A 26,083-nucleotide genomic window follows, 5' to 3' on the forward strand; every position below is an offset into this window, starting at 1 on the left:
TTTTATAGAGTTATATTTTGCTTGTTTTCAAGTAATATCAATGTATGCATGCATCTCCAGGTATTTATTTCTTCCTGTCCACTTCCACTGTACTTCACGTTTTTATTTACGTGTACTAGCCTTTAATCATCACAGTTGTGGAGGTGTTTGTTTGCTTTTTTTTTTTAATAGATGAGACTAAAACTAAAATAATGGCAAGCTTAACAGTACACTTGAACTTTTTCAAGGTTATAAAAAATGACAATTTTGAATATTTAATAAAGACAATTTAATATTCAGAGTTTTAGCGTTGCAGGGACCCCAGATCTTAAGCATATAACTTATTGCTTATTAATGTTCCCAGGATTTGCCATTATGATACGTTTATGAAAGCCTTTGTGGGGGGAGCGGGGGCTAATTGGTTTCAAATTAAAATAATTTTAAAATTAAAATAGTTGTATCAGCTAGCTTCAAAAACACCCTTTGGAAAAATAGAAAGTTGTGTACAGATCGGATGGAGGGTTGTGAGAGTTATTTATTTTTATTTTTGTATATAGCTTTATAGTTCTTTGGTATACTGGTGTATCTGCCACAACAAAACACATTTGTACTTTTCTTTAATGGCATTCAATTTACTTAGATTTGTCCTGGAAGACACAGTGGTTACTGACTTTAATGTTCGAAGTGTGTTTTAGCTCTGCTGTTATGAGGTCAGTTATAGAAAAAATGAAACTTAATGCTGCTGCAGAAAATTTTATAATAATAAATGAAAATAATTGACGAATATGGAAAACATCTAAGAAAAATATATTTATTATTAAAGGTTTACATTAGTCATTAGTTTTTACTGCATACATAAAGTTAGTTTAGTGCCATTTTGAAAAAATGGTCTCTCTAAGGGTTCTGAGCCTCAGAATTATAAACCAAAGTGTAAATTTAAATAAAAACATCCCTGAGTGAATATTAAATTTTGAAAAATTTCTTATATTTATACAAGTCCTATAAAACTAATCTGTATTTCTTGCATTTTTGCTGAAAAATAAAGGGGTAGCTTTCCTCCCCATTCTTTCCCTACTGACATCCCTTAACCTGGTGTAATTTTCTCATTTCATAGAAGCAAAATGCTGTTAACTTCATTCATATGATATACATCTGTTTCAGTTCAGATACAAGTGGAAGTATAGAAGAAAGATGATAGTTTGACAATTTTATCATGAAGTAATGGTACGACCATTCTTTCTTTTGATTAAAGCTATTATTATACTTAATGTTGTGATAGCGCTTCTAATATTGAAATCACATTCTAAATTTAAAGGACATATTGCCATTCCAAAGCAAAAAAAGCAGTCTGAACTTAGGAAAACACTATGTTGTCAGCAGTTCATTAAAATGGTAGCTTCATAAAAAAATTAGGAAATAGGTGCTGGATATTTTCTAGGTAATATTATACAATTACTACCAACTATCATATTACCCAAATGTTATTTCTACCTATCTAACATTACTTACATAAAATAATAATATATTAGATAACAAAATATTAGATATATATATAATATTATTCACTTCAATAAATAACCCTCCAGACTGCTGAATACCTAACTCCTTGGTCAATAAGCTAAATTAGCACAACTAAGATACTGTCTCCTGGCATGGTGAAAGACAGTTAACTAATACAAATACAAAACCAAGAAAACTCAAGGAAGAAGGGTCAAAGAACAGAATAAAATCTTTGTAGCAGAATCAGTCGCTCCTGGTCCGTCTTTGAGGACAGTCCATGATTTCTTGTGCATTGGGTCTTGTCTAATCAAGTGTCAAGAGGAATCCAATAATTCGGACTCTTTTGTAGATGTTTCCTGTAAAGGGCCATCCTCCTGACACAATGTTAACAGAAAAGACTGCACATAGGGTGATATCCAGAAGGCAATTTCCCTGACTATCTTTGACTACTGCAGCATTTCCCAAAGCCCGGCACCAGCACTTTGGTGTGTATAGTTGTACGGTTGTGAACAACTGGCTTGGAGCATCCTGTCCTCTTGGGTCCAAGTCTTTTAGAACAGCTTCTCATTTGCCCCACAAGAGTTGTGTATAGCAGATACATTAAGCTTAACAGAGTTTGAGAGATGCAGTGGAGGGGAAGCAAAGCTGCAGTACAGTAGCCAGACTCAGTTGTTGCTTTGTGCTAGGAAGAGCTACTTCCCTTGAAGTGCTTGTACAGCTCATATTTGTGATTGAGGCCACTTGGTCAGTGGAACACAGCATATACAAATATACACTTACGCTTGATCACCATATATGTGAGATGGTACCCTGATGACTCCACTACACCTGTTTGTGAGTGGGAACACGACACACAGGTTCAAGTTTCTAAAGAAGTGGTGTCAAGGAAGAAGCCTCACTGAGTCAACAGGCCCTGCATGATGAGAGTAGTATCTCTTTCTGTTCATACAGTCACTTTGTGCCTTCTGGGCATTTGGAGGGCAATCTTGAAGGCAGTTCACTGGCATTTTAGCAGAGGTGGCAACTCCTGGAACATAGGACAATATAGGCATCTCTTCACAGGCAAACTTTCTAAGCTACTTTTTAAGGTTGTTTCTTGTCTCCAGAATGATGCTGATCCCTCCTCCAGATGCAGCACCCAGCACAGAGCAGTGAGGGTAGCCACAATCCCCTCTACTGTCTTTCTGGTGAATCTGCACATAACTGCCCAGCTGGGCCCAACTGATACAATGCATGGTGAACACTGGAAATGATCAGTGAGGTTTGTGTCGTGCCAAAAGGAGAGGCAATAGATGGAGAGTGAGGGAAGCTAGCAGAGCTGCTACCTCATCACAAGTGCAAATTAGACAATACCAGAGCAAATTACAGGCAAGCAAAGGCAAACAGCCTTGCCACAAATTCCTCTATTCCAACACAAAGTTTGAGCACAGCTGTATAAGGAGCATAGAGATGGGAAATTATTAGATCAAGGAAATTAGGGATTTAGAATATAAACTATGTGAATCTGAGCACATCTTTAAATCTTTTTAATCATTAAAATTAGTTTCTCAAAGTCAGGAGGATTCTGCCTTCAGGAAAAAAGCTTTTATTTACTCGTCTTTTGAGGAATGTAGGCTCAGCTTCCTATTAGACCTAAGTACTCTTCTAAACATCAGTGGCTGTCTTAGCTGGCACTTAGAGCAAAAGGTTTCATATCACTGTGTTCATATTCACAGAACCTTGGGTTTTTTGGGTTTGGGGTTTTTTTTGCCATGATTCATGAGATCTTCCCAAACCAGGCTTTATTCACATATATTCAAAATCCAAGAGAGAAATTCTGCATCACTTAATGAGGACCAGCGCCATTAGCTGAGACAAAGCAAGTCAGCTGGGTCTCTTCAGATTGTACATACTTATCTATACTCACAGTCCATGCTACCACAGGAGGACTAGTCTAAGTCCTCTATCCTTGGTGCTGTTAGTTGGAAGGCAGTTTCTCTGTTTGCATCTTGCCTCAATAACTTCATCTGGCTTCTTAGGATAATGGCCAGTACATCAACAATCTTCTGTAGTATCTGCAGCAGTTTGTCCACCGTTCAAGAGAGCTGCTGATGTACACATTTTCAAATTGACCTACTAGATCCATTTTTTGTTTGCATCAAATTCATAATACTGGTGAATAAGCTTGAAGCCAGGCTACTGAAATCCACTAATGATACCACTGTCATAAGGTTACTGGAGCTGAATCGCAATAAAATTAATCTTTTAAAAAAAATCCTTCTGTTGGCCAGTGATCTAAAGTTGGCCAAAAGCTGCTGCAAAGATCAGATCAGCATCACAATTTCCACTGGAGCAGCTAGTAGAATGGTGACTGTGACACTCACTTCAAAATTTCACTGTGCAGCTGCTTCCTCTGACCCCAGTCTGGCTGCTTAAGGGTGGCTGTGCTGGTTGGTTCTCACCTTTTGTCCAAACCTCCACATGGACCACCTGGCAATGATGCCACCTGCTCTGTCTTCAGTGCCTTTTGTCTTCATGAGTGCTTATTTAACATCACTACTAGAGTACTTAATATTATTTAGGAAATTGTCATCCAAGTGTTGTTATTGTTTCTCTGGAACTAGCCACAAATAGTTTATTTTCACTATATTGTCATAATCATGCTAGCAGTTTGCAATCCGATATATTTTTTCATTGATTCAGTCTATCCTTCTATTGCAAAATGCTGACTTTGAGAGCTGTTGTCAGATTTAATTCTTTAAAATGTTAGCAGAAAATGGCTTTTTTATTAAATTATTTCCCCGAAAGAATAACAACATCAAAGAGATGCCATTTTTGATTGTAAAAGAATTCTGTAGTACACATCAAAATATTTCATGTGCAGATTTATGCTGAGCAAATAAAAAACAAACGTCAATAGTCATAAGGGAATGAAAACTTATCTCAGATAATTTATTTTCTATGTCATTTTTAAAAATTGATGCTTTTAATAATGGCCTAAACAAATCAAAGTGTTTTTCAGCAAGAAATTACCTATTTTCAGTGCTCATTTACGATATTTAGGGAATCTGTTGTAGAATTATTACAAACAAATATATTAGAAAAGAGAACTAAGTAGTATTAGCAGAATGGCATTACTTATACAATATGCATTTAATTCCTCAACAAAAAATTAAGGATTTTCCAAATAAATTATTCATTTCAGGGTATATTTTGCATCTTAGTAGAGAGGCAAAATATTTAATCCAATACATTGTGCCACTGAAAAAAAGAGATGTCCTTCAGTTGACTGTGTAACTTAACTGTTTTTGCATATTCTACCAGCTGTTGTTGGATTTTAAGCTAATGGAGAAGCTTTTAATTGTCTAATAGTTCCTCCAAAGTAAAGACAATCTATTCTTATAATCAATAAAACATAGCTAAGAATCAAATAACAAAAAAGGTTAAACTGGCCTAATTGAGTTCAGCACAGTTGGAAAAATGTGCTGAACTTATTAATTCTTTAATGAACTTCTGTGTTTGACTCCTTTTCACAGTTGATCTGTTGGGCATTCTTTCTTCCTTTTTTTTTGTCAGCTCACTATGTGTAGTGAATATTACTTTTCTACTCTGTGATGACCAATCTACAAATCCTGATATGTCAGTGGGAGAAGACAGTTTATAAACTGTTTGCCTGGCATAGTATCCTTTTCTGTCAGTAATCGCAGACTTACTATTACAGAAATTTACCAGATCAAGTAAGCTCAAGACATATTCAAACTAATAATCTACAATTAAACATCTCATATTTATGTATTTTCACAAAAATAGTCTAACATATGCTTTACAATAAAAAGAGAAAATGCAGTAGGCATGAGTTCTGTTTTCTATTTACTTAATTTACTTTAATAATGAAATCAGTTTTTCATCTGTAATTTGTTTGTTGCTTGATTTATCTGAATAGCTTTAATCATATATTTACAGCTTGGTAAAAAGTGTGGATATGACACCAACAGAAACAGGTACTAACATGTAACCACCACTGCCTATTGCAATACAACTATAATCTCCGTGTGGATTTGTGCTTTTCAAAACATTCTATTTTAAAATCAGGCAACATTATTTTCTCATTTTCTTGCTATTTGTTTTGATTAGCCTTAATAATAAATTATTTAATAATGAACATTTTTCATAATTGTATTAAAAATAATATAAACACTTGTGCTCCTCTGAATGAGGGAAGTGTCTTTTACACTGTTAATTTTGCAATACTGATGATGGTTTAAAAATGAATTGATTCTGGACAAGAGTGAGAGCTTGAGGGGCAATCTTATTTTTTCTTGTCTTATCGCCTTCCCAATTTTCCAGTTTGAATATGAATGAAATCTTTGTCATTTCAGTAGCAGAAAAAGGAATTTTCCATGCAGTGACATGCAGGAAAGCTAGGTGGGAGGAGAAAGAGCTTGAATTTCTGATTAAAGAGAGGTGAAGGTAGCTTGAAAGAAGGCACTGAAAAAAATGTTTAAAATACTACTAGCAATTAATACTGTATCATGTGTTTTGGCCTCATTTGGCCTGATTTTAATTTTCCATTCTTCATAAATGTCAGGATAATGTAAGTACGTTGGCTAAAGCAGATTCAAACAACACAAAGGAAGAACAATAGTAGTAATTTGTTTCACCTCATTCTCTATAGAGGGGGGGGAAAAAAGTCTATTTCTTACTGCCTGTATTTCATCAGACAACCGTGTATTTTGGTGTAATCTGTAATTGGTCTGTATTTCCTTGAAATTCCTACTCTTCCTGGAGTTGAGCAATAATCTAAAGAAGAGGTTTAAACTCATGGCCCTGCTTGCAGAACGGCATGGGAAGCAGTCACATGAGGTCCTCACCAGCCATGCATGCAGCCTGGTTGAGCTGCTGCACTGGCAGGGAGGGAGCTGGGGAGGAGGTGAACAGGCTGCACAGCATCAGGGCAACAAACGGAAGATGAAGAGGTTCCTCCCCAAGACCCTGAAAGGACAAGAGCCTGAATATCCCTTGCACAGCAGCAAGGATGGCCTGGAGGATTCACTCAGGCTGGGCAAGGGCAGGTACTCCTTACAACAGTGGAGGCTGGAAGATGGTGACTTCTGACAACAGGAAGGCTTTTTCTTCACCTACACGTGTGCCTACAGAATAGGTATTGGGAACCTGACAGCACATGAGGACGAGCAAGTTTCTTCCAGAAAGGCATGTGGGCTGATGCACATACTCTACCCAGTGCCACTAAGAAGAAGCAGTTGGTGATGGACTGTAAAGACTGCCTTCTAGGAGGGAAAGTGGCACCCATCTATTGACCAAATCTGATCTCTGAGGAGATTTTTTGCATGTCAGAGGTCTGGATTCAGGATGTCGGAAAGATACCCGGGCTATTACCTTCTGCTGCTCATCTCTGTGAGGACCAATGATGCTGCCAATGGAGACCAACACCAATGGATGTCAAAAGGGAACAGAGGACTCTGGCAGCAAGGGTGAAGGCCATGTGGGCCCAGAGAAGTTCTCGATCCTGCTGGTAAGAGTAGACACACACAGCTAATGTCCCTCTGAGAAGTGAGATCACATAGTGAGAGATGGGATCCATCTAACAAAGAGCAAGAGCATTTTTGCCAACAGGCCTGCTAACTCTGTGAGGAGAGTTTAAAACTGCATCTATCAGGGAATGGAGACAAAGCCCAAAGAAAAGTGGAAGTACATGGGGCTGGAAAGAATTGTTTGCAGGAAAGCATGATCAGGGAAGCTGTCACACTTGGACAAAGTGGTGCAACTGGGGGCCCATCTCAAGTGCCTGTAAACAATGTGCACAACAGAGGAGACAGAAGGAATAAAAAGTTCACATGTGCTCTCAGAACTACTGCCTCACTGGAATGACAGGGCACATAGCTGTGGAGTGATACCAGCTCTCTGGGAAGACAGGCAGGGAAGATGGGGAGACAGGGCTGGACTTCATGCAAAGTAGTGGCTTGAATGCATGGAGTTTTGCTATGGGATGGGTGGTGGTGATGCACTGGTCAACAGCTGGTGGGGCAGGATGAGCAGGGAACCAGTACGGGCAATATTGTGGTGGATGTCTGCTACAGACAGCTTGATCCAGAAAAGTTGATGGAGTTTTCTTCAAATAACTGAAAAAAGCCTCATGAGTTAACTGGAGTGAGTTCAGCAGAGGGCCACCGAGATGGTGTGGAGCATTTGCCCTGTGAGGAGAGGCAGAGGGAGCTGGGCTTGTGCAGCCTCGCAAAGGGGCCCCTTCAGGGGGGCCTAACAGCAGCCTGCCACCTATCTAATGTGAGGTTAGAGAGAAGACAGTCAAGCTCATTTTCTCAGAGTTGCACAGTGAAAGACACCTATTCAGGCTTTCATAAAAAATACCTTATCATTAGTTACTGAATTTGAGATGATAAATCTGTCAATATGTGTTAAAGCTAAATTTATGAAAGCAACACAAAAATCCGAAGGATAGTATGCAGTACCTTACTTTCTGAGTCTGTTCACATTTTACCTTCTACATTTCAAGTGTTTCCAAAATTATTCTCAGAAATTATGTTTGAGATAGCAAGAGTCAGCTTCAGTTAAAGGTTAAAATAAATTATGAATTTATGAATATGAAAAAAACATTTTTATCCACAGTTCTTTGGAGACCACCGTTTTTTGGAGGGACTGAGACCAGACAAAAGTTGTTCAGCTACTCTTTGATGAATGATACAATTTTAACACACATATTGTGTAGGAAGAAAAGGCAGAAGAAACCTGGCATGTTACTGATTCATCAGAGCAAAATGCTTGAAATAAAAATGCTTTATAGAACCTAGAGGCTTAGGAGAATATTGAGAGTCAAAAAAAAAACTAATAAAAGGTAATACTTTTCTGAAGTACGTAATTAATTCATGAAAGTTGGCCACAAGTTATTGAGATCAAGAACATGTAAATTCATTAGTATTCATACAACAGAGCTATGCACAGTCCTATTATTATTACTGGACAAATATTTGTAAATAATATAAACCTGTAGGCTTTAGGACATATATCTTCACTGTTTCTTATTGCTTCATCGTTCTGTAATTGTTCACCAAGAGTTTGTTATACTCTGGCCCAAAATGTGTTTTTATCTACTGCTGGAGAAAAATACTACAGTTGAGGAAAACTGATGCATTGTGGCATGGCCTTTGCTTTATCTCCTATAAATGTATCCCCCCACCCCCACCCCAAACACTTGGCATGTAAGAGGACAGGACAAATCTGTTTAGTAGAGAGTCTTCCATCAACCCAGAGGAAAAACAATTGCTGCATTACTGCATCATCCAACAGTTCCCCTTATTATTGTGAGCCATGTGTTAAACTTATTCATGTGGGTGTGAACTCTACTTTAGGAATCAGCAGGGTTGTCACCCATGTCAAGCTGTTGTGATATAAAGATGAAAACTTCAGGGCAAAATCTGTATGCCATATGGCAGCTTTTGCCATGCTGTTTCAATGAGTTCCAGAACTGAGATTGCCAACTGCCAACAGCAGAATTGCCCTGCGTCAGAGACACCACCAGTGGCATAAAGATAGAGAATGACTTGTGCCGTTCTTCTCCTCCCCTGCCAGTGTATCTGCTGTGGTCAGAGGGGTTTTTACCCCAATTCTATTCCTACCTGTTGTTTTTGCTGCTAGAGGCCTTAAGAGTTCAGCCCGTAAGACATTATCTTATAGTAGGGAAATCAGCTCACCCAAAATCCAGCCAGCCCACGTTTTGGAGAATGTGTGTCTCATTGTGAAGATGATCTGCTATAGCCAGTGTGCTACTCTGTGATTAATAGTTCCCATAAAAGGGGGAAAAGGGACTTATATGCAATAAGTCACCAAAATTTTGTCTGTAATGACAGTACAAGCAAAGATGCAGGTTCAGCTGACTGAGGCTATTGTGTCCTTTTTTATTGCAGAGCCAAAATCATTTTACTGACAACATAGCTCAGTAAGTCTGAAAGTACACTTTCCAAGTTAAAGTTAAATAGCATTCAGTCTAATGGACATCTTAATAGTGAATTCATCCATTGTATGTTTTTCATCCTTTCACCATATTCTACATTTTTTAAGGAATTCTAAGTTTTTAAACAAGTTACTCGGGGAGCAGAACGGCACTGTAACTTGATAGCTACAGTGCAGTTGTAGCTGTAACTAAAGTTTTGTTCTTTTAAAATCATAATGAAATACTCAACTGTACAATAAAATATTCAGAATAAACTAACCACTTAATTGACTCAGTTTCCCTAAAAGTATGTCCCCAAAACTATATGAATTTCCACTTCTATTAGTTAGTAATAGGTCTAATAGTGGTTGATTCTTTGTCAAGAATACTTGTCTAAAGTTTTGAGTCTGAAAAGAAATCAAAAGTTCTCAGTACTATTACACAACTCACAAATATGGCTTGCCTCATATTAGATTTTTTTTTTCTTACTATCAACAGGAGAACTTGTATGATCTTTTGGAAGAAAAATTATTTTCCACTGGACATATAATAGATGTCTATTTTCAGTTAGACCTCTATGGCTACCACATACACATATACCTACTAGCAAGTGGTGAAGGGAAGGCAAAGAATGGGCAGTTCATTGACGATAACCAACTCACCTTCTACATGTATATTCTGCTACTTCTACTATCTACTACTTCTACTAGACTGTAGAGTCTAAAGGCCTCAACATTTCTTTCCTTTGTTTGGTTTGCTAGAAAAGTATGATTAGTCTAAATTTACAACCAGCATGCCAAGGAAAGGCATTAGGGGCACATTTTTTAAGAGTATTTGAGTGTATCTTTCTCATTGATTTCAGAAGACATAAGATCATTGAACCATGTCAAAAACACTGGCTTCAGTAAAGCCCTTTTTAAGGGGTAACCCTTTTTGGTCTCCTTCTTCTGGGAAGGTATTAAGGAACACAGGTCTTCCTATCCCATCTGACTCCCCCAGCGCTACCTGGCTTAGCACCAAGCTCCTTTCCTGTTCTTTTTTGAGTCTGCAGAGCATCCCGGTGCAGCAGGGCAACAGCAGCACGGCAGCTGCACCCTCCTGCAGTTTGGCAGCAGGAGCATTCCCCAGGAGGGAGCTGGGCCACTTGGGCTGAGCAAACCTGGCATCCAGGGCCTCCAGCTTCCTGCCAAGTGTGTGCTGTTACATTCCAAGCCTTCTTACAGGCAACAGGAAGCATGTCTTATACGTGCTGCCAAGAACTTATTGTACTTCAGTTAATGTTTTAACAGTCTGATAGTCCATGTTGTCTAATTAATACAGGAAAGCCTCATTAATAATACAGTTAAAATTGTTATAAAAACACCACTCTCTAGTATCTGCCCCTTTTCTCTGCTGTTATGCTCACCTTTCCAACGTCCCCATGTCCAGAGCTCCACACTGCCATCTTCCACGGGAGGATTGGGGGAGGGTTGCAATTAGCTGTCAGCATCCTGAGGTCTTCACTGCGACAAATCTGATGGCCGCGGCTCTTCCTCCTCAGCCTTGGGTGCACGGGGGTCTTCCTCACCCCCCTCCCCGCCCCCCCCAGGCCGCCTCCCTGGCCGGGGCTGCCAGCGGCAGTGTGACAGCGGCCCCGCCCCGCCCCGCGCACACAAAGGGCTATTGTTTGCCAGGCAGTGACTGCCGGGGGTGTCACCCCCTCCCCAGAGGGGCCCGGCCCGGCGCTGGTGCTGGAGCAGGGCAGCAGCAGCCCCGGGGCCCCGGCGCAGGCGCTCAAACCAGCCAGACAAGTCCTGAGCCCCGGCACGGCCACGGCAGCGCCCGGCCCGCCGCCGCCCGCTGGGAATGGAGAAATCATATATACTTGCATGCAATAATCACAAGACAATGGAAAACACATGCGCACACAGATGCGCACACATGCACAACCATCACGGTGTCCTAGAAAAATAAAGCAGTTCACTGTCTGGGACATTTAGGTGACTTAGAGAATTAACTCCCAATTTACACTGAAGTGTTTGGATGTGATTTCACATGTTACTTTGTAGGCGCTTTATGTGGTCGTGTCGCGTTGCTTGTCACTGGGTTTAGGTTAGACCCTGTCTAAGGGAGGTGAGGTTGCTGGGGCAGGAGAGAAGCCGCTCCTGGAGGGAAGGTCACCCACACACACTGCACTGATTATCCCAAATAAGTATCACTGGACTCTCATCCATTACATACTAGAGCGGTTGTTGGAAAAGAGCAGACAGGGACTGTGAGATTTTCTATCATATGGCTATTTTTATACACTATGGAGACAGCCATTCATTATTTAAAGTAAATTATTTCAGTAAGATAGTTTGTGTGCAGTCATTAATTGCAAGCTGAACATTAATATAACATAAGGTTCCTGGCATTTCATTCATGATCACCATTCAGGGTTAATCTATAAACAGCTGTGACAACAGAATAGCAGGAAAGAATGAGAGGAAGCTTTTAACTAAAATTCATTAATTTTTTTAAGTCAGTACACTTTTTAAGCCATTTTAGAGGACAACAGTAGACAGAAGAATTATAAAAGAATTATAAAAGAATTATAAAAGAATAATATAAAATAACTAGTTTGATTTTAAAATGCAATGTCATTATATAAACAAGGCAGGTAAAAAATGACAGCTTTTTGTTTCTAAGTTTACAAAGCAAAGCATCTCTGCATGGCAATATTCACGTATGTATTTCTGAGACACTGCAACTCAATGTTAACCAGGGATCTAAAGAAAATACAGCAGCTGCAGGAATATGTTCATTAGTTAAACACTGACAGCTTTGCCATTTTCCTTTTCAGGCTCTAACTGTGAGTTTAGGCCTTGTGAGGCCAGCAATCCCTGTGAGAATGGAGCCGTGTGCAGAGAAGAAATGAATTTGGACATTTTTCCCCTTGGATTCCAGTGCCAGTGCGTGAAGGGCTTTGCAGGTCCACGCTGTGAGATCAATGTCAATGAGTGCAGTTCTAACCCTTGCCTCCACGGGTACTGCTATGACAGTGAGTTCAGCCTGGTTACACACTTTAATGTGGAGTAGTCTTTCTGTTAAGCTTCTATAGCTACTGAGTTGCTCTGGGGAGAGCAGTGGATAATTTACTGAAATTTAGCTTGTCTGAAGCTCCACAGCCAGTGCCAGGCAGGTTATTTTTGCCAAAATGCCTCAACTCCTGGCACTGAGGTTTGTGTGTTCAGGGGGTCAGAATTGCAGCTAATGAGAAATTTTAATGAGATTTGTTCTGTCTCCTTTGATACCTAAATTAGCCAAACACCTCTTACATTGTGCATTTGATGAGAGAGAATATTCGGGTGCTGAAAAAGGAGCTCGTAGAGCAGTGAAGCAGTATATGTAATAATTGTAACAAGTCCAAATATTGTATTAAATATCAAACTGATGTAAAATGGAGTGTCTGTTTACTGGTAAGCACCTTCTAGCATGAACGTGGTAACACCATGTAACTGACACTTTCACTGATAGTGATACTTAATATTTCTATGTTAGGATTTAGAAGCAAACTGAGTATGAATTACTCCGCTATGTTCTGTCTAGATTGTCAGGGTAAGCGTAGTAGCACCCATCATGTCTGGGGTACTCACTGCAATGTTTTATGGGACTACGCTACCTATCAGGCACTTTCTGTGCCTAATAAACAAAAGTGTTAATTTTCACAGAGTCTTAGCAAAGCTGGTTGGAAAGGAGGATGACCTTGGAGGTCACATAGTCAAACCTCCTGCGTGAAGCCAGACAAAAAACAGTGCTAGAACAGGTCAGCCATGGCTTTCTCTAGCTTCACTTTGAAAGCCTCCAGGGATGGATGGAAATTTGACAGACTCTTTGGGACAGCCTAGTCCACTGCTGCTCTACTCTTGTAGTGATTTTTTTTCCCCTTCTAGTATCTGATCTGAATCTCCTGAGCTGTAATTTGTGACCATTGCCCCTTATTATACCATCTGGCCCTCCTGAGAAAAATTTGGTTCTGTCATTTTTGTAACTGCCTTTCAAGTTGTTATTAGATAGCCCTTTATCTATTAACCTTTCACCAAAGAGGCTAATACAAAACCAGCCCAGCTGACTTAACTTCTCCTCATAGGTCATGGACTTTAAGCCCTGACTAAGCCTGGTAGTCTTCTGCCGGGTCCCTCTCCAGTTTCTCCACATCCCTTTTTAAATGAGAATGATGACACATGAACTCCCCTGAAATTCAGAAATTTAAGGACAAATTCACAGAAGGTAAAATTAACTTCACTGACTTCTGGTGAGATCTTAAAGATCTGACCCCAAATTACTAAACAAATTATTGCCTAACACTTTCTTGTTTATAAAATAATCAGTTTAAATAAGCTTTAGGAATTCCATGTGTTCATATATGGGAATAAGGTAAGCAGCTTCACATCTTGCCCAGTAAAGATTACTTTATAACAAGTTTATAGATGTTTTTATTTACTGCATATTGGTTCAGAGATTTTTGAACCAAAATTTAGATAAGATGTAGTAGAGTTCTTCATGCTAACAAAGTGCCAGATTTTTGGTGGATAGCTTGTCTTTGTGGTACCTCTGGACTTGACTTCTATTGCTTGGAGGTCTCAGTTCCTCTGCACAATGTGTAAAATCATGACTGCAGAAAGTGGGAATGCTGGGGAAGCTCAGAAACTCTTAGCAGATGAAAAATGATGCTGCTGTGAAGGACTTAAAGCCTTTAATGAATGTAATAGCAGCTCTTTGTACAGACACAACGACAGAATGGATTCCATAGTAAATCTCAGAGATAATGAAGAATCCAGGGACCTATTTGAGGTTATAATAAATCCAGACCCACAAGAACTGCAATTACTGCTGTCACTAGCTCCTTATATGGATGTAGCACTCTAAAGATTCCTCTCGCTTTAGATCATTAATGATGAAAAAGGGGTAGGATCCTTATCATTAGCTGGTGAGTATTAAAATGAAGCACGAAAATACATCGTAAGTTGAGCTGCCAAATTCAACTCAAGCGAGTTTTCCTTTAATATTGTGGTGTAATAGGAAGCATTCCTTACCAAAAGAAGCGGTGTCAAACTGTCTCTTTTGCATTTAGGATCAATATTAAAGCTAAAATCTTATGTATCTTGTGTACAGTTTTGTGATGGAAAACTACTTAGTAGCTTATAAGGTATGATCACTTTTTTCACAACCTTGTAATGGGTCATTGATTTATAATTCTTATGTTAAAATAATTGAATTGTTTAAGTAAAATGCAGTACAGCTAATCTGTTTTCATATTAAAAGGGTGTTTTGAGGTATTGAATTTCATTTAGTTCTTTTTTTTTTAGTGTCTACATATTTAGGTGAAGCCAGTCCGAATCTTTTCTGAATGTTAGTCATAACTGTTACTTACTTAGTTTTACTATACTCAGTTTTTATTCTAAAACAGTATTAGTACTAAGATAGTATGTCTGTTACAGTTGTCGATGGCTTCTATTGCTTGTGCAACCCAGGCTATGCAGGACTGAAATGTGACCAGGACGTTGATGACTGCATAACCAACACCTGTGAACACAATTCTACATGCATTGATCTACAGCTGGTTAGTAAAGAATGTTTTGTAAATAAAATGTTTGCTTTGTTTTCTCTCCTGAAACCTAAAGCAATGCTATTGCAAGTTCTGAACCCCTACTTAATCCATATACTTGTCAAGAGTTTTATAATTAGGCTTTCCAGTCACTGGTTTTTATTTATAATGATGTAGACAGTGGGAGAAAGGAATTTTTATCATTTAAAAGCAGTTACTGAATCAACATGGTTATCTGGAGAATTCAAAAAGAGGGGAATATTCTCAACTAGGTGTGTTTATTGCCTCATTATAAGTGACTGTAGTACTCATTTAAACTGGTGACACTGGCCTCAAAGGGGCTTAAAAAGTCTCTTACCCCAAGAAATGGCTTTTCTTTACATACTTCAGTATTTATTTTCAAAATCCTTCAGCTATATTAGTTCCTGAAATTTGAAAAGTTAAAATATAACTAGTTTCTTCTCAGAAATAAAAGCATTCTGTCAACTAATTCCTTCGTGGGGAAAAGGAGAAGAAAGGACATTCACAATGTGTAAAACTTTGGCACTGGAGGAGGTCTTGCTCTCTTCATAGTTACAGAAATGTAATTATCTAAGTCAGGAACCAATTTCTTTTCCATGTACTTGTAAGACTACATAGTATGAATATGGTCCTTAAGGAACCCTCAAAGTGTCATAGAAATTGGGGGTGGCTAAAAAAGTTGGAATACTTTAAAACAATAAAAAGTTGCTGGGGGGAAGCTGTTGTTTTGTTTTTTTCTTCTAGTCTCTCCTGGCATATTTGTGAGAAAATTAAACTAATAAAATGTTAAAGCAAGGAGCAGAATTCAGATTAATATTAAATGTAGGTGTCTATATGTGAGTTAAGCATCTAAGCACCCACTGAAGGCATTAGAGTCCTGGCTGATGCTGTCAATACAACCCAGGGAGCGATGCAGCTGCCCATGGTGTATGTGTTCACTTTGGGTGAGCTGAACAACTCCATAGGCACCGCTAGCACTGAAGTAGACACCTGTGTTAAGGGTCTACATTTCCAGCTGAATCCCATCCCAAAAGCCCTGGGGCTTTTTTGGTATGTGTGAAGGCGGGTGTGGGTTTGTGTATCTTTGTTTGTTGAAGTACACACATAAAGAAATTACACTTCTTTCAGTCAAATCCTGGTGGTAATCCAAAGCTGTTGCTATTTTCTAAACTCGAACAAAAGTTGTGTTTCATGAGAATTTTCTCAAATCTTCTATTCTAATTCCCAATGTTGTTTCTTCTTTTCATAGTTAGGAATACTTTATGTATTGTAAATTTTTTTTTTTTAATATGCTTTAAGAATTAGTAAATGCCTTGGACAAAATGCAATGCTTGATATGGAGATCACAGAGCCTGTGATACTTTTGTACTTGTTTTTGGATACTATTGCACATACATATATTTTTCTCTACCATGAGGTTATAACAAATATTTCAAATTCTTATACTGAACATATATTGCCATCTTAAAATCAGCTAAGAGAGTATTCCATAAACAAATTTTACACTCAAGTCATGTACTGCCATGCTGTTATGAGACTATGTTGCAGATGTAGATATTTCAAGTATTACTCCTAACTGCAGCTACTGCTTTAACTGACACTGTTAAAATGGGGCTGGATATGCAAAAATTAAAACACAAACAATCCCCCCTCCCCCCCCCAAAAAAAAATTAAGATATCAGAAATGGACAAAACTACAGATCCTTTGTAAAGTAAATATGTCCTTCCACAAAGAATGTCTGCTAATGTCTGCAATTCACTGATGAGTTGCAATATTGATCCAGGGGATTTTTTAATTTAGGCAAAATTAAACCTGCAAAGAATGATAGTTCACTGCAGTTTTTAACACTGCTTTAGATTTTTCTTCCTATGCCTTTCATGCTTTTCTTTTCTTCATTAATTTGTGTTTATTCTTGTCCTGCAGTACCTATACATTTGTCATCTTCTCTGTCACAGCTATTCTGTTTTAAATGGTCTGTGACACAACCAGCAAAACAGTGAGATACCTGCAGACTCATTCTTTCAGAGACAGGCTGACATTAAAAAAAAAATCTATCCTGTGTGGATTCAGTGACTAACTACAGAAAATAAACACTGTAAAAACTTAATGGCAAGTCATTTTAGACATCAGATTTGATCTTTATCAGACCTCAATAGCTTTCTCAAGATAGTTCACCTATGTTGTCAACATGACAGTAAGCCTTCAAAATGAAGCATTTATTTTGATATCGCTTAATGTGCAGATAAAAGATCTTCTGTAATTTTTTTCATTAAAAGTCTCTTTTTTGCATTTTTAATTTTCATTGTAATGTAATTTTGTGCTCAAAAAAAAAGGGAAAACAGATTTAATGCACAGTGTGCTCCAATGAGATGAAAAGTTAGTATCAGCATGTTATTTGTAAGACTAGAAATACAAAATTGCTAGTAGTTTTATTTTGTTTCAGCAATAATGATGCATTGTTACTCAATATGTAAACTTTCTCTTTCTATACTATTCTTTATAGTATATTTACTTTAAATTGGCCAAGAAGGCCAATGGTATCCTGGGGTGCATCAGGAAGAGTGTTGCCAGCAGGTCGAGGAAGGTGATCTTCCCCCTCTACTCAGCCCTGCTGAGGCCACATCTGGAGTACTGTGTCCAGTTCTGGGCTCCCCAGTACAAGAGGGATGTGGCACTACTGGAGCAAGTCCAGCGGAGGGCTACAAAGATGATTAGGGGACTGGAGCATCTCTCCTATGAGGAAAGGCTGCGAGAGCTGGGCCTGTTCAGTCTGGAGAAGGGAAGATCTTATCAATGGGTATAAATATCTGAAGGGAGGGTGTCAAGAGGATGGGGCCAGACTCTTTTCAGTGGTGCCCAGCGTCAGGATGCGAGGCAATGGGCTCAATCTGAAACACAGGAATTTCTGTCTGAACGTGAGGAAAAAGCTTTTTTCCCGTGAGGGTGACTGAGCCCTGGAACAGGTTGCCCAGAGAGGCTGTGGAGTCTCCATCCTTGGAGATATTCAAAAGCCGTCTGGACACAATCCTGGGCAAGGTGCTCCAGGTGACCCTACTTGATCAGGGAGGTTGGACTAGACGATCTCCAGAGGTCCCTTCCAACCTCAACCATTCTGTGATTCTGTGAAGACTGAAGAACAGATGGAGATCTTCTTTGGAGTTATGTGATTTCCCCACCCAATACAATTTGCTTCCAAATAAATAATACCATAGTATTATTCTGCAAGTCAAGGACCAAAGATCTTCAAGTGGGAAAGATTTCCAAGCATGCTAATCTCAACATATACTTTGCAGCCTTTACCTTGGCTCTCCAGGCAGTAGCTGGCATTAGGCAATTGGGTCATGGAAGGAGATGAGGCTAGGGGAACACAGCTGAACGGCGCAGCTACGTTGGCTTAACAAGGCTCTGATTTTCTGCTGCATCCAAGAAGTCCAGTCACCCAAGAGCTACTAGACACCCGTACAAGTCACTGTCGGTCATATTTGTAGACCCATAGGTGGCTCAGGAATAACTAATTGGCTACCCCTATGCTAACAGAAGTTCCATTCTGCAGTCCAGCTGCTCAAATGCTTTTGAGAGGATTTTCTAGGGTGAAAATGAGAAGTTCATAGAGAGATTTAGCACTTCCAGAATGATACTTGCAATACTTCTTCTCCCTCTTTGGTGTCTGTAATATAGTGTAATATAGAGCCTTAAAACTAGGTAACCATGCTATCTTATCAAAGCACCAGCACAAATAGGCACAAAAAATGATATTCATGGAAGCTAAGATGCTACATAGGGGGGGTTGGTAAAACCTGACAGCAGGAAATCACAAAAATTGGGTTTGTGATGCAGCTCCTGATGCTTAAAAAGATCTGGTTTGTAAAATCTATCTGTAGAAGGATATTGGCCAGTCCTACCAAGGATGCAGTCCCCTTCATTCTGATACAACTGAAGTTTCTAAATGACTCTAACATCTGATACAGATAATGGATTAGTCTTGCTTTGTGGTGGCAGATCATCAATAACCAGAATCCCAAGGCTTCTCTGTGCTAAAGATTCTTAATTCCCACCCAAAAAGTATTCCCAGTGTTGATGCAAGTCTCACAGTAAGTAATAGCAAGAAGGATAAAAACACTAAGTGTTTTGCTTGATTAACTATGGAGAGAAGGACAGCTTGAATGCAACAGCTGTTTTCTCCAGATTCTGGTACTGGTGTGCTCTGAGACTGTATGCCAAAATGTAGTGACAAATAGGTATAACTGAGGACTTAAACCCATTATGTCTCTGTTACTCAGATAAAATTTGAGCTATTCAGTGTATAAACAGTTCCCAGCTGTGTTCATGTAGTGAGATGGCTGGGCATTATATTAGCCATATGTGATGTTAAGGACATAACTATAAGAAGTTTTAGCTGGTGATAGCAGGACATACAAAATTAACACATGATTTTTAAAACATAAAAAAGTTGTCTTACCAACTTATCAACTTCCATCCATGTTAAAAAATGTGTGACAGATTATAAAGTGTTTCTCTATAGAACTGTCATGGAAGAAAAAGAAATCTTACCTATTGCAACTGAAACACCAGTAAGAGAAACCAGTTAGAGTAATCACTTCCTTCATCAGGTCTCCTAGGCCAGTGACCATTAAAAGCTGCTAATATATCTAGTGTCATTAGCACAGATGCCTATCTAGGATATTCACAATCATCTGTCAGCCTAACCAGTATTGTCATCTTCTTTTGTAGTATAACTGTAAAAGACAAAAGATATTGAAAGAAGATTGATGCTGGGAAGGCCGGTCTGACATCAGCTGCCTTTCATAAATCAACTACCTTCCCCCCAAAGTTTTTTTAAAAAATTAAAGAACATCCCTGATTAAATCCTGTCTAAGTAAGTAAGTGGTTTTATTTTCACTGTAGTAAGAAGCATTTGGCCAGCACTTTGTAAAATAGTGTGAAGTTTTTTGTTTACATGCATGTAAACATGATTCAATTGTTCAGTCAAACTCATAGATGTAATAGAAGGAGAGAAGTATGGGAGTGGTTGAAAGGATGTAGTGCTGTCACTGCAAAAGAAAGCACCGTGATCATCACTAGTTGAGAAAAAGAGCGGTGGTGAGGACTTCTGCCTGCAGTGTATAAGTAATTAATCAAATTAAAACTGAAATAAACAGTAAAATCCTTGATTAAAACCTAGTAAATAGTAAATAAAAAAAAAATTATTTGGGGATGTTAGCCTCTGGCTCAGCTTATGCTAAGGCAGGTTTTACCCAGATTAACTTGCAAGTCCTTCTAAAAAAATAAAATAAAGTACTGTATAAAGCTGAAATGTTGTCCTTAATTACTTTTATAATATCCTATGAAGCATATAGTTCATATAATATAAAACATTAGTTGGGGGTATTGGTATGAAAAAATTGTTAAGAAGTAATAGTAGCTCCATAATAGCTGAGTTCAGTTTGGCTTGTACTGTTCTAGATGTCAAATATAAAGCAAATCCTGTCTCTTTAATGTATAAGGTATATCTATGCAGCAAATTTTAATAGATGTCTCCTCAGAGCTTTGTTTCTGAAAGCTGTTATTTCCCTCTACTTACCACACAGTAAATTAAAAAATATAAACTGTAAGTAAAGTGATAGTTAAATAATAGTGCTTTCATTGCCATCTTATGCCTTTCTTTTGGCTAACTCTCTATCACTGCTTGATTTAAAATAGAATTATCTCCCTTGCAGAAAAATGGAATGTTATGGAACTGAACTCTCCAATGCAGTAACAGAAGAGATTGTCAGTTTGTTCCTAAAGAAGCAATGATTTCTTGTTCAATTCCTGTTTTTAAAATGGCAGAAGAAAAAGACTGATAACAAGTTGAAATTCAGTAACTATCATTTAGGAATTTACGTTTTGGGTTGTAGGGAAGGCTTATATGAGGGACAGGGAGACAGTAAAATTAAAAAAAAATTTTTTTCAGAAGAAATATCCAGAGTTAATAGACAGGCAGTTTATCTAGTGGATTATATTTCAAGAGCAAAACCCATAAGAAGGCTAGCTCAACACATGAACTGTGAAGGAAGGATTAATTGGAAGGAACTCTGGCACTGAGAACTAAGGTACAAAGCAGTAGTTCCGTAAACTATTAACAGTGTATGTTAGCCAAAAATAAATTAGTCAGCTCTTTGGACTAATGTAAGATAATTTCCTAAATCTGTCATCCACCCTTTATTTCCATTTAAAATAGAACCTCTTGAACTTTCTGCTAACTTGTGGGAAGAAGAAAAATACAATCTCCAAAACTTATAATTTAATTTAGAACACTCAGAGATGCTCAAGGTATGATGAAGTAACTGAGCCTCAGGAGCCTCTGCCTCTAGCTGATATTAGCAGGTGGTCTGACATTTGAAATGTGAATAGAGACCAAATAGGCCTGAGTCAATGAAAACTTTCCAGATTTCTTTGGGACTGGAAATTCTCTAAGGTCTCAATAAAGGAAACAAGTTCTTCCACTGAAATTGGTCTTAAACAACACCTCTGCTTAACTAAAGGTCAGATCACGCACCATGAATGGCATACAATACATAACAAGTAAGAAGTCCTTAGCAGTTTTCCAGGTCACATAAATTAAAACCAAGTTGTACGTGACTTTAAGTGTATGCATTGACTTAACTGAGAGAATCCATGTACTGAGATTATGAATGTGCTGTAACAATTTGACAAATCAAATCCAGATTACTGATTATACATCCCAGAAAAAAGCCATACAGCAGCTGGAGTTCACTTAAGAAGCTAGTGACTGCAGTGCTACAAACTACTACTGCTGATACAACTCACTGTGCTCCCCTGAAAATTTAACTTGCCACCTCTGATATATTTCCTCTTCCACCTATATTTAGTTTAGAAAAATGACCAGTGTCTTCATACTCCTTCAATAAAAGTCTTTTTGAAAAAGAGAGAGAGAACTTCCTGCTCTCCCTTGTATGACAGAGCTAGGGCATTCAGCAGGACACAGATTGAAAACTTAGTCATTACAGGTTTTTTCTTTTATGCTCTAATAAGTCCAGCTGAGTCAAATACATTTGAATGTACAAAATTAACTATTGACTTACTGACTTAGGATAATATCCTTAATACAGATTCATGGAATTATACATAGCTTGGAGAAAGAGAATATGATGTCTTATGCCTTAGTCATTTAACTGAAAGTTGAGGTCAGCAAACAAGCAATAGAAAAATAGACACTATTAAAGATATAAATGATCAACTGTTCATTAAGTTTCCATTTAACTCATTTGTTTTAGTTATTATAATATTTTCTAATGCTTTAATTTGATTTTTTTGGAAGAAATGAAAATTAATTGTTAGCCTTAACCATCAATGACACTAAATACCCTAGGCTTGTGAGCTTTCTCCTGCTGTATTTTTCATAAACTGAATTTTAACTACTATACAGAGTAGAACTATTACAAAGCGGAGCAAGAGAGAGATTAAGAGGCATTTAAAGATGGGGTTTCCAGAGCCTTTCAAACAGATGGCAAGTCAGTGTGATAGAGACACAAGAAGGTGGTCCCAGATGGCGCATGAGCTCCAGGTTCTGTCAGCAGCGCGGAGGCTGGACAGAGAAACCACGCGACAGCAGGGCAAGAAGTGGAGAACTTCAGAGCACAAGGCACAGGCTGCAGAGCTGCGGCCTCTCTGTGGAAAGCACAAACCTAAATTCTATTCTGGCACGATATAGAGATTTGATAAAGCTAGATATGAAATGCTCACACCTTTTAAAGCATTAAAAGACTGGCAATAGTGTCATAGAGACTTGGGACTTGGGGATGGGCATGAGGATGGGAATTCTAACAACTGTAGTAAGAGGAGTTAGATGCAGAGAAGTGGATACAGTAAATTGTCTGTATTTAGTAGCTTTACAGAGCAGAAGGTCACAAAAGGGTATGGGTCCACAAGGAAAAAACTGTGAGGTAAGTTAGATGGGGAAATGTACAGATCATCAGTCAGTCTGTGATAACTGCCCCCATAACATGTCTTTACCATACAGCATGCAAGAATTAAGATTAAGTTTATTTTTCAGTGAATGGCAGCTACACTAATCCATGTACTGTGGGATAAATCTGAGCACGAGGACAATTACTGAAAAGGAGCTCACAGACTCTAATTTCACCCCCCACCTTCTGTTGCAGTAGGTCATTGTCCCTAAAGTCAAGCCAGATGACTCTGGGCAGAAATTTCTAAGTTTCATCCAAACGCTGTTCTAAGAACAGCATTGCTCATTTTCTTGTGATCTATTTTTGTAACATTTGTCATGAAAGAAGCTAAGCATCTTGCAAATATGTATGCATACTGTTATATTTTATTTTCTCGTGGACTCTATCAAGCAAATAAGCAGAATGATCCTCGTTTGTTAAAGAGAACTCTGGCACTGAGAACTGCGGTACAAAGATATGTTCGTGAGCATGTATTTTGAGGCACTTAGAAGTCAGTACTCCAACATTTGCTTTATTTAGAACTTTTTATTTGAAAACCCAGCTCCTATTGTCTGCAGCTGCAGGTGCCAAGTGCTCTGCAGTTCTGAAAACCATACTTCAAGCTGAAGTTCAGGAAATAAAAAATAAGGAATTAATTTCCACCTATAAAAAGTTAACTGCTGGGCTAAATCAGCTACACCTAAAGTATGATTAATTTTATTTTCTTTAGGACAACATTCAACTAAAACCATAAAACTCTCTCTTCTTTTTTAGTCTCCTTTTTTCTAAATACAAATGAACAGGAACAGACATATGTCCCTTTGCTGCATCTCTAGAGCAGACCAGTTTCCTCATGCTGTCTTATGCAGTGAATGAAGGGATGGAAATTATTTAATCTATGTAAGAAAGAGACTCTTTCACAGTATTTAGGTGAACAAGAGCTAAAGCTAATGTTTCATAAGAAACCTTCATTCTGGCATGCATTTCCTTCATTTCCTAATTTTTGAGTATGCTTGTATTTGCAACTTTAGCATTGTTCTTTTAGCATATATTTTTATGTAAAATAAATGTAATGCATCCAAATCATTACATGGACGTTTTTCGATGAGCAAGCCATTTTCTGTCATCACATAGTAGATGTTTTTCACTCTTAAACGTGGACAGACATTATAGATATTCGCAGTAGTTTTTGAAAAGCATTCAGCCCTGGCCTTGCTCTCTTCCCACTGTAGCTGACAGAAAAGTTGTTGGCTTCAGAGCTCCAAGAGCCAAATATATTCTAATTCCAGTGTCAGCTTGTTGTATACTGTGGCAGCCACTTGACGTCTGTTACCCCAAGCCAAGCAAAATGTTTATCTTCCTTATGCAAAAGAAACCTGTCCAGAATATTATCCATAGATTTTAAAGCAGGACCTTCTTCACAAGTATAGTATTAAAGGAGAAGAAAATCTAAGATATAAAATACCTCTGACCCCAGGTTTGCTCTTCCCTTTATCTGCCTCCCACAAAAGATTCTTATTTATAACAATGGATTCCATCTGTTTTCTCTTTTTGTGAAAGATGAGATCTTACCCAAGGATACCATGTTTCGGCTCCAAGCAAATTTGCCTACATTATCAACTTTTCTCTAAGAACTACATAAAAGGAAAATCATCTGACCCTTAACTTAAGAGGCACTGCTGGGTGCTGTTATAATAAACTGGTAATCAAACATCAAACAAAATCAAGTCTTCTCATAATCCTTGTCTGGCAATATGAATCGTGGATCCTATATTGTCAGCTGTGCCAATTACTGCTCCATGGTCAGCAGGGAGTTTGCTGTTTTGGCACCCTGAAAGCAGAAAGCAGTTGACTATTCTCTTTCTGAAGCTTAAGAACCCTATTAGCCTTATCAGTACCTTGGTGCCCTTAGGCTACTTGTCTGATGATCCTTTGATCATCTTCTTTGAGTGACTTTTTCAGAAATCATATCAAGGCTTTAAACATTGCGTTGTCCATTTTCAGTACAGGATTGGTTCAAGACAGAAACTTTTATAGTCAAAGTTTGATGTACTAAAGCAAAGAACTGAGGTGTTAGAAAAAAGGGAAGATATCAGAATGACTGTACAGCAAGGTATTTTTCAAACTCTAAACGATCAGTTTAGATTGTCAAGGCAAATGCAGATGTTTGCAGAACAAATTAAAATAGTCTGATGCTAGTGTTTCAATAATAGAATAGAATAAAATTCACAATAAAAATGTTTATACAGTTATATATGAAGAATACTTATATATGAAGAATAGTTAAATGTGCAGAATAGTCATATAAGCTATATTACAGTATTTAATTTTGAGTGTATATTTGAGGGAATATATATTTACATAGGACTGGATTGTGATAACAATATTCCTATTTGCAAGTGCCTTGATTCTAGAAATATTCCCATTGACTTCAGCAGGTTTCCATATGAAGCAAGAACTTACATCATTTCTCAGACACTGAGAACACCTAAGCCTTGTGTTGTTACATTGGACAGCTATGCCACAGAGACAAATTCAGCCTGAAGCTGAAATCAAAGATCCATCTATGCTACATTCATATTTCACTTCAAGCAGTTTTGCAAGTCTTGCAGTACTTTCATTCTGAAAACAAATTCTACACGGGTGAAACAAAACAGTACTGGGAGGGTTTTGCTCTTTTGTTTAAAGAAAATAAAATAGTTTTGGATCTGACTCAAACTGTTTGCATTTCCAGAGAAAGTTTGAATGTTACCCTTGCACAGTCAAATGTAGATTAGACTATCTTGAAAGTTGTTAAAAAGAATACAGTATATCGACCTTAACTAAATGAATTCAAAAGGAATAAAGAATAACCTGCTTTTTGTATAATAGAATGTGAAATATTTCATGTGAAATATGTAGAACTCATAAAACTGTCTACTTACCTTTGTTGTCCCCTGACTAGCATGTCATATGCTAATTTTAGTAATCAAGACACTGTTCTTCTGCCCAGGACCTATATAAAAAGGATATTTCAAGGCTGCCTGATAAACAAATGTTTTTATCAGATCAGATAAGATCTTTTTCTCCAGATATGAAAGAAATGCCTATACATTTCACCTGATTCAATAGTGGCAAAT

At 38.1% G+C, this 26,083-nt stretch overlaps 1 protein-coding gene and 1 long non-coding RNA gene across 3 annotated transcripts in view; one reads left to right on the forward strand and one right to left on the reverse strand.

Moving 5' to 3' along the window:
- Positions 1-10,964, reverse strand: part of LOC106492518 (uncharacterized) — a 38,192-nt gene extending 27,228 nt beyond the window's left edge. For both annotated transcript variants that reach the window (XR_010883813.1, XR_001294009.2), the window contains exon 1: positions 10,830-10,964. This is a non-coding gene — a long non-coding RNA (uncharacterized lncRNA). The remainder of the gene's footprint in view (positions 1-10,829) is intronic.
- Positions 1-26,083, forward strand: part of EYS (eyes shut homolog) — a 956,188-nt gene that overhangs the window by 300,497 nt on the left and 629,608 nt on the right. Inside the window, exons 19-20 of the mRNA XM_067294141.1 lie at positions 12,249-12,446; positions 14,887-15,008. Of these exons, the coding sequence (XP_067150242.1) occupies positions 12,249-12,446; positions 14,887-15,008 (320 nt within the window). The remainder of the gene's footprint in view (positions 1-12,248; positions 12,447-14,886; positions 15,009-26,083) is intronic.

This window comes from Apteryx mantelli, chromosome 3 (assembly GCF_036417845.1).
Source record: "Apteryx mantelli isolate bAptMan1 chromosome 3, bAptMan1.hap1, whole genome shotgun sequence".
Classification (NCBI taxonomy): Eukaryota; Metazoa; Chordata; class Aves; order Apterygiformes; family Apterygidae; genus Apteryx; species Apteryx mantelli.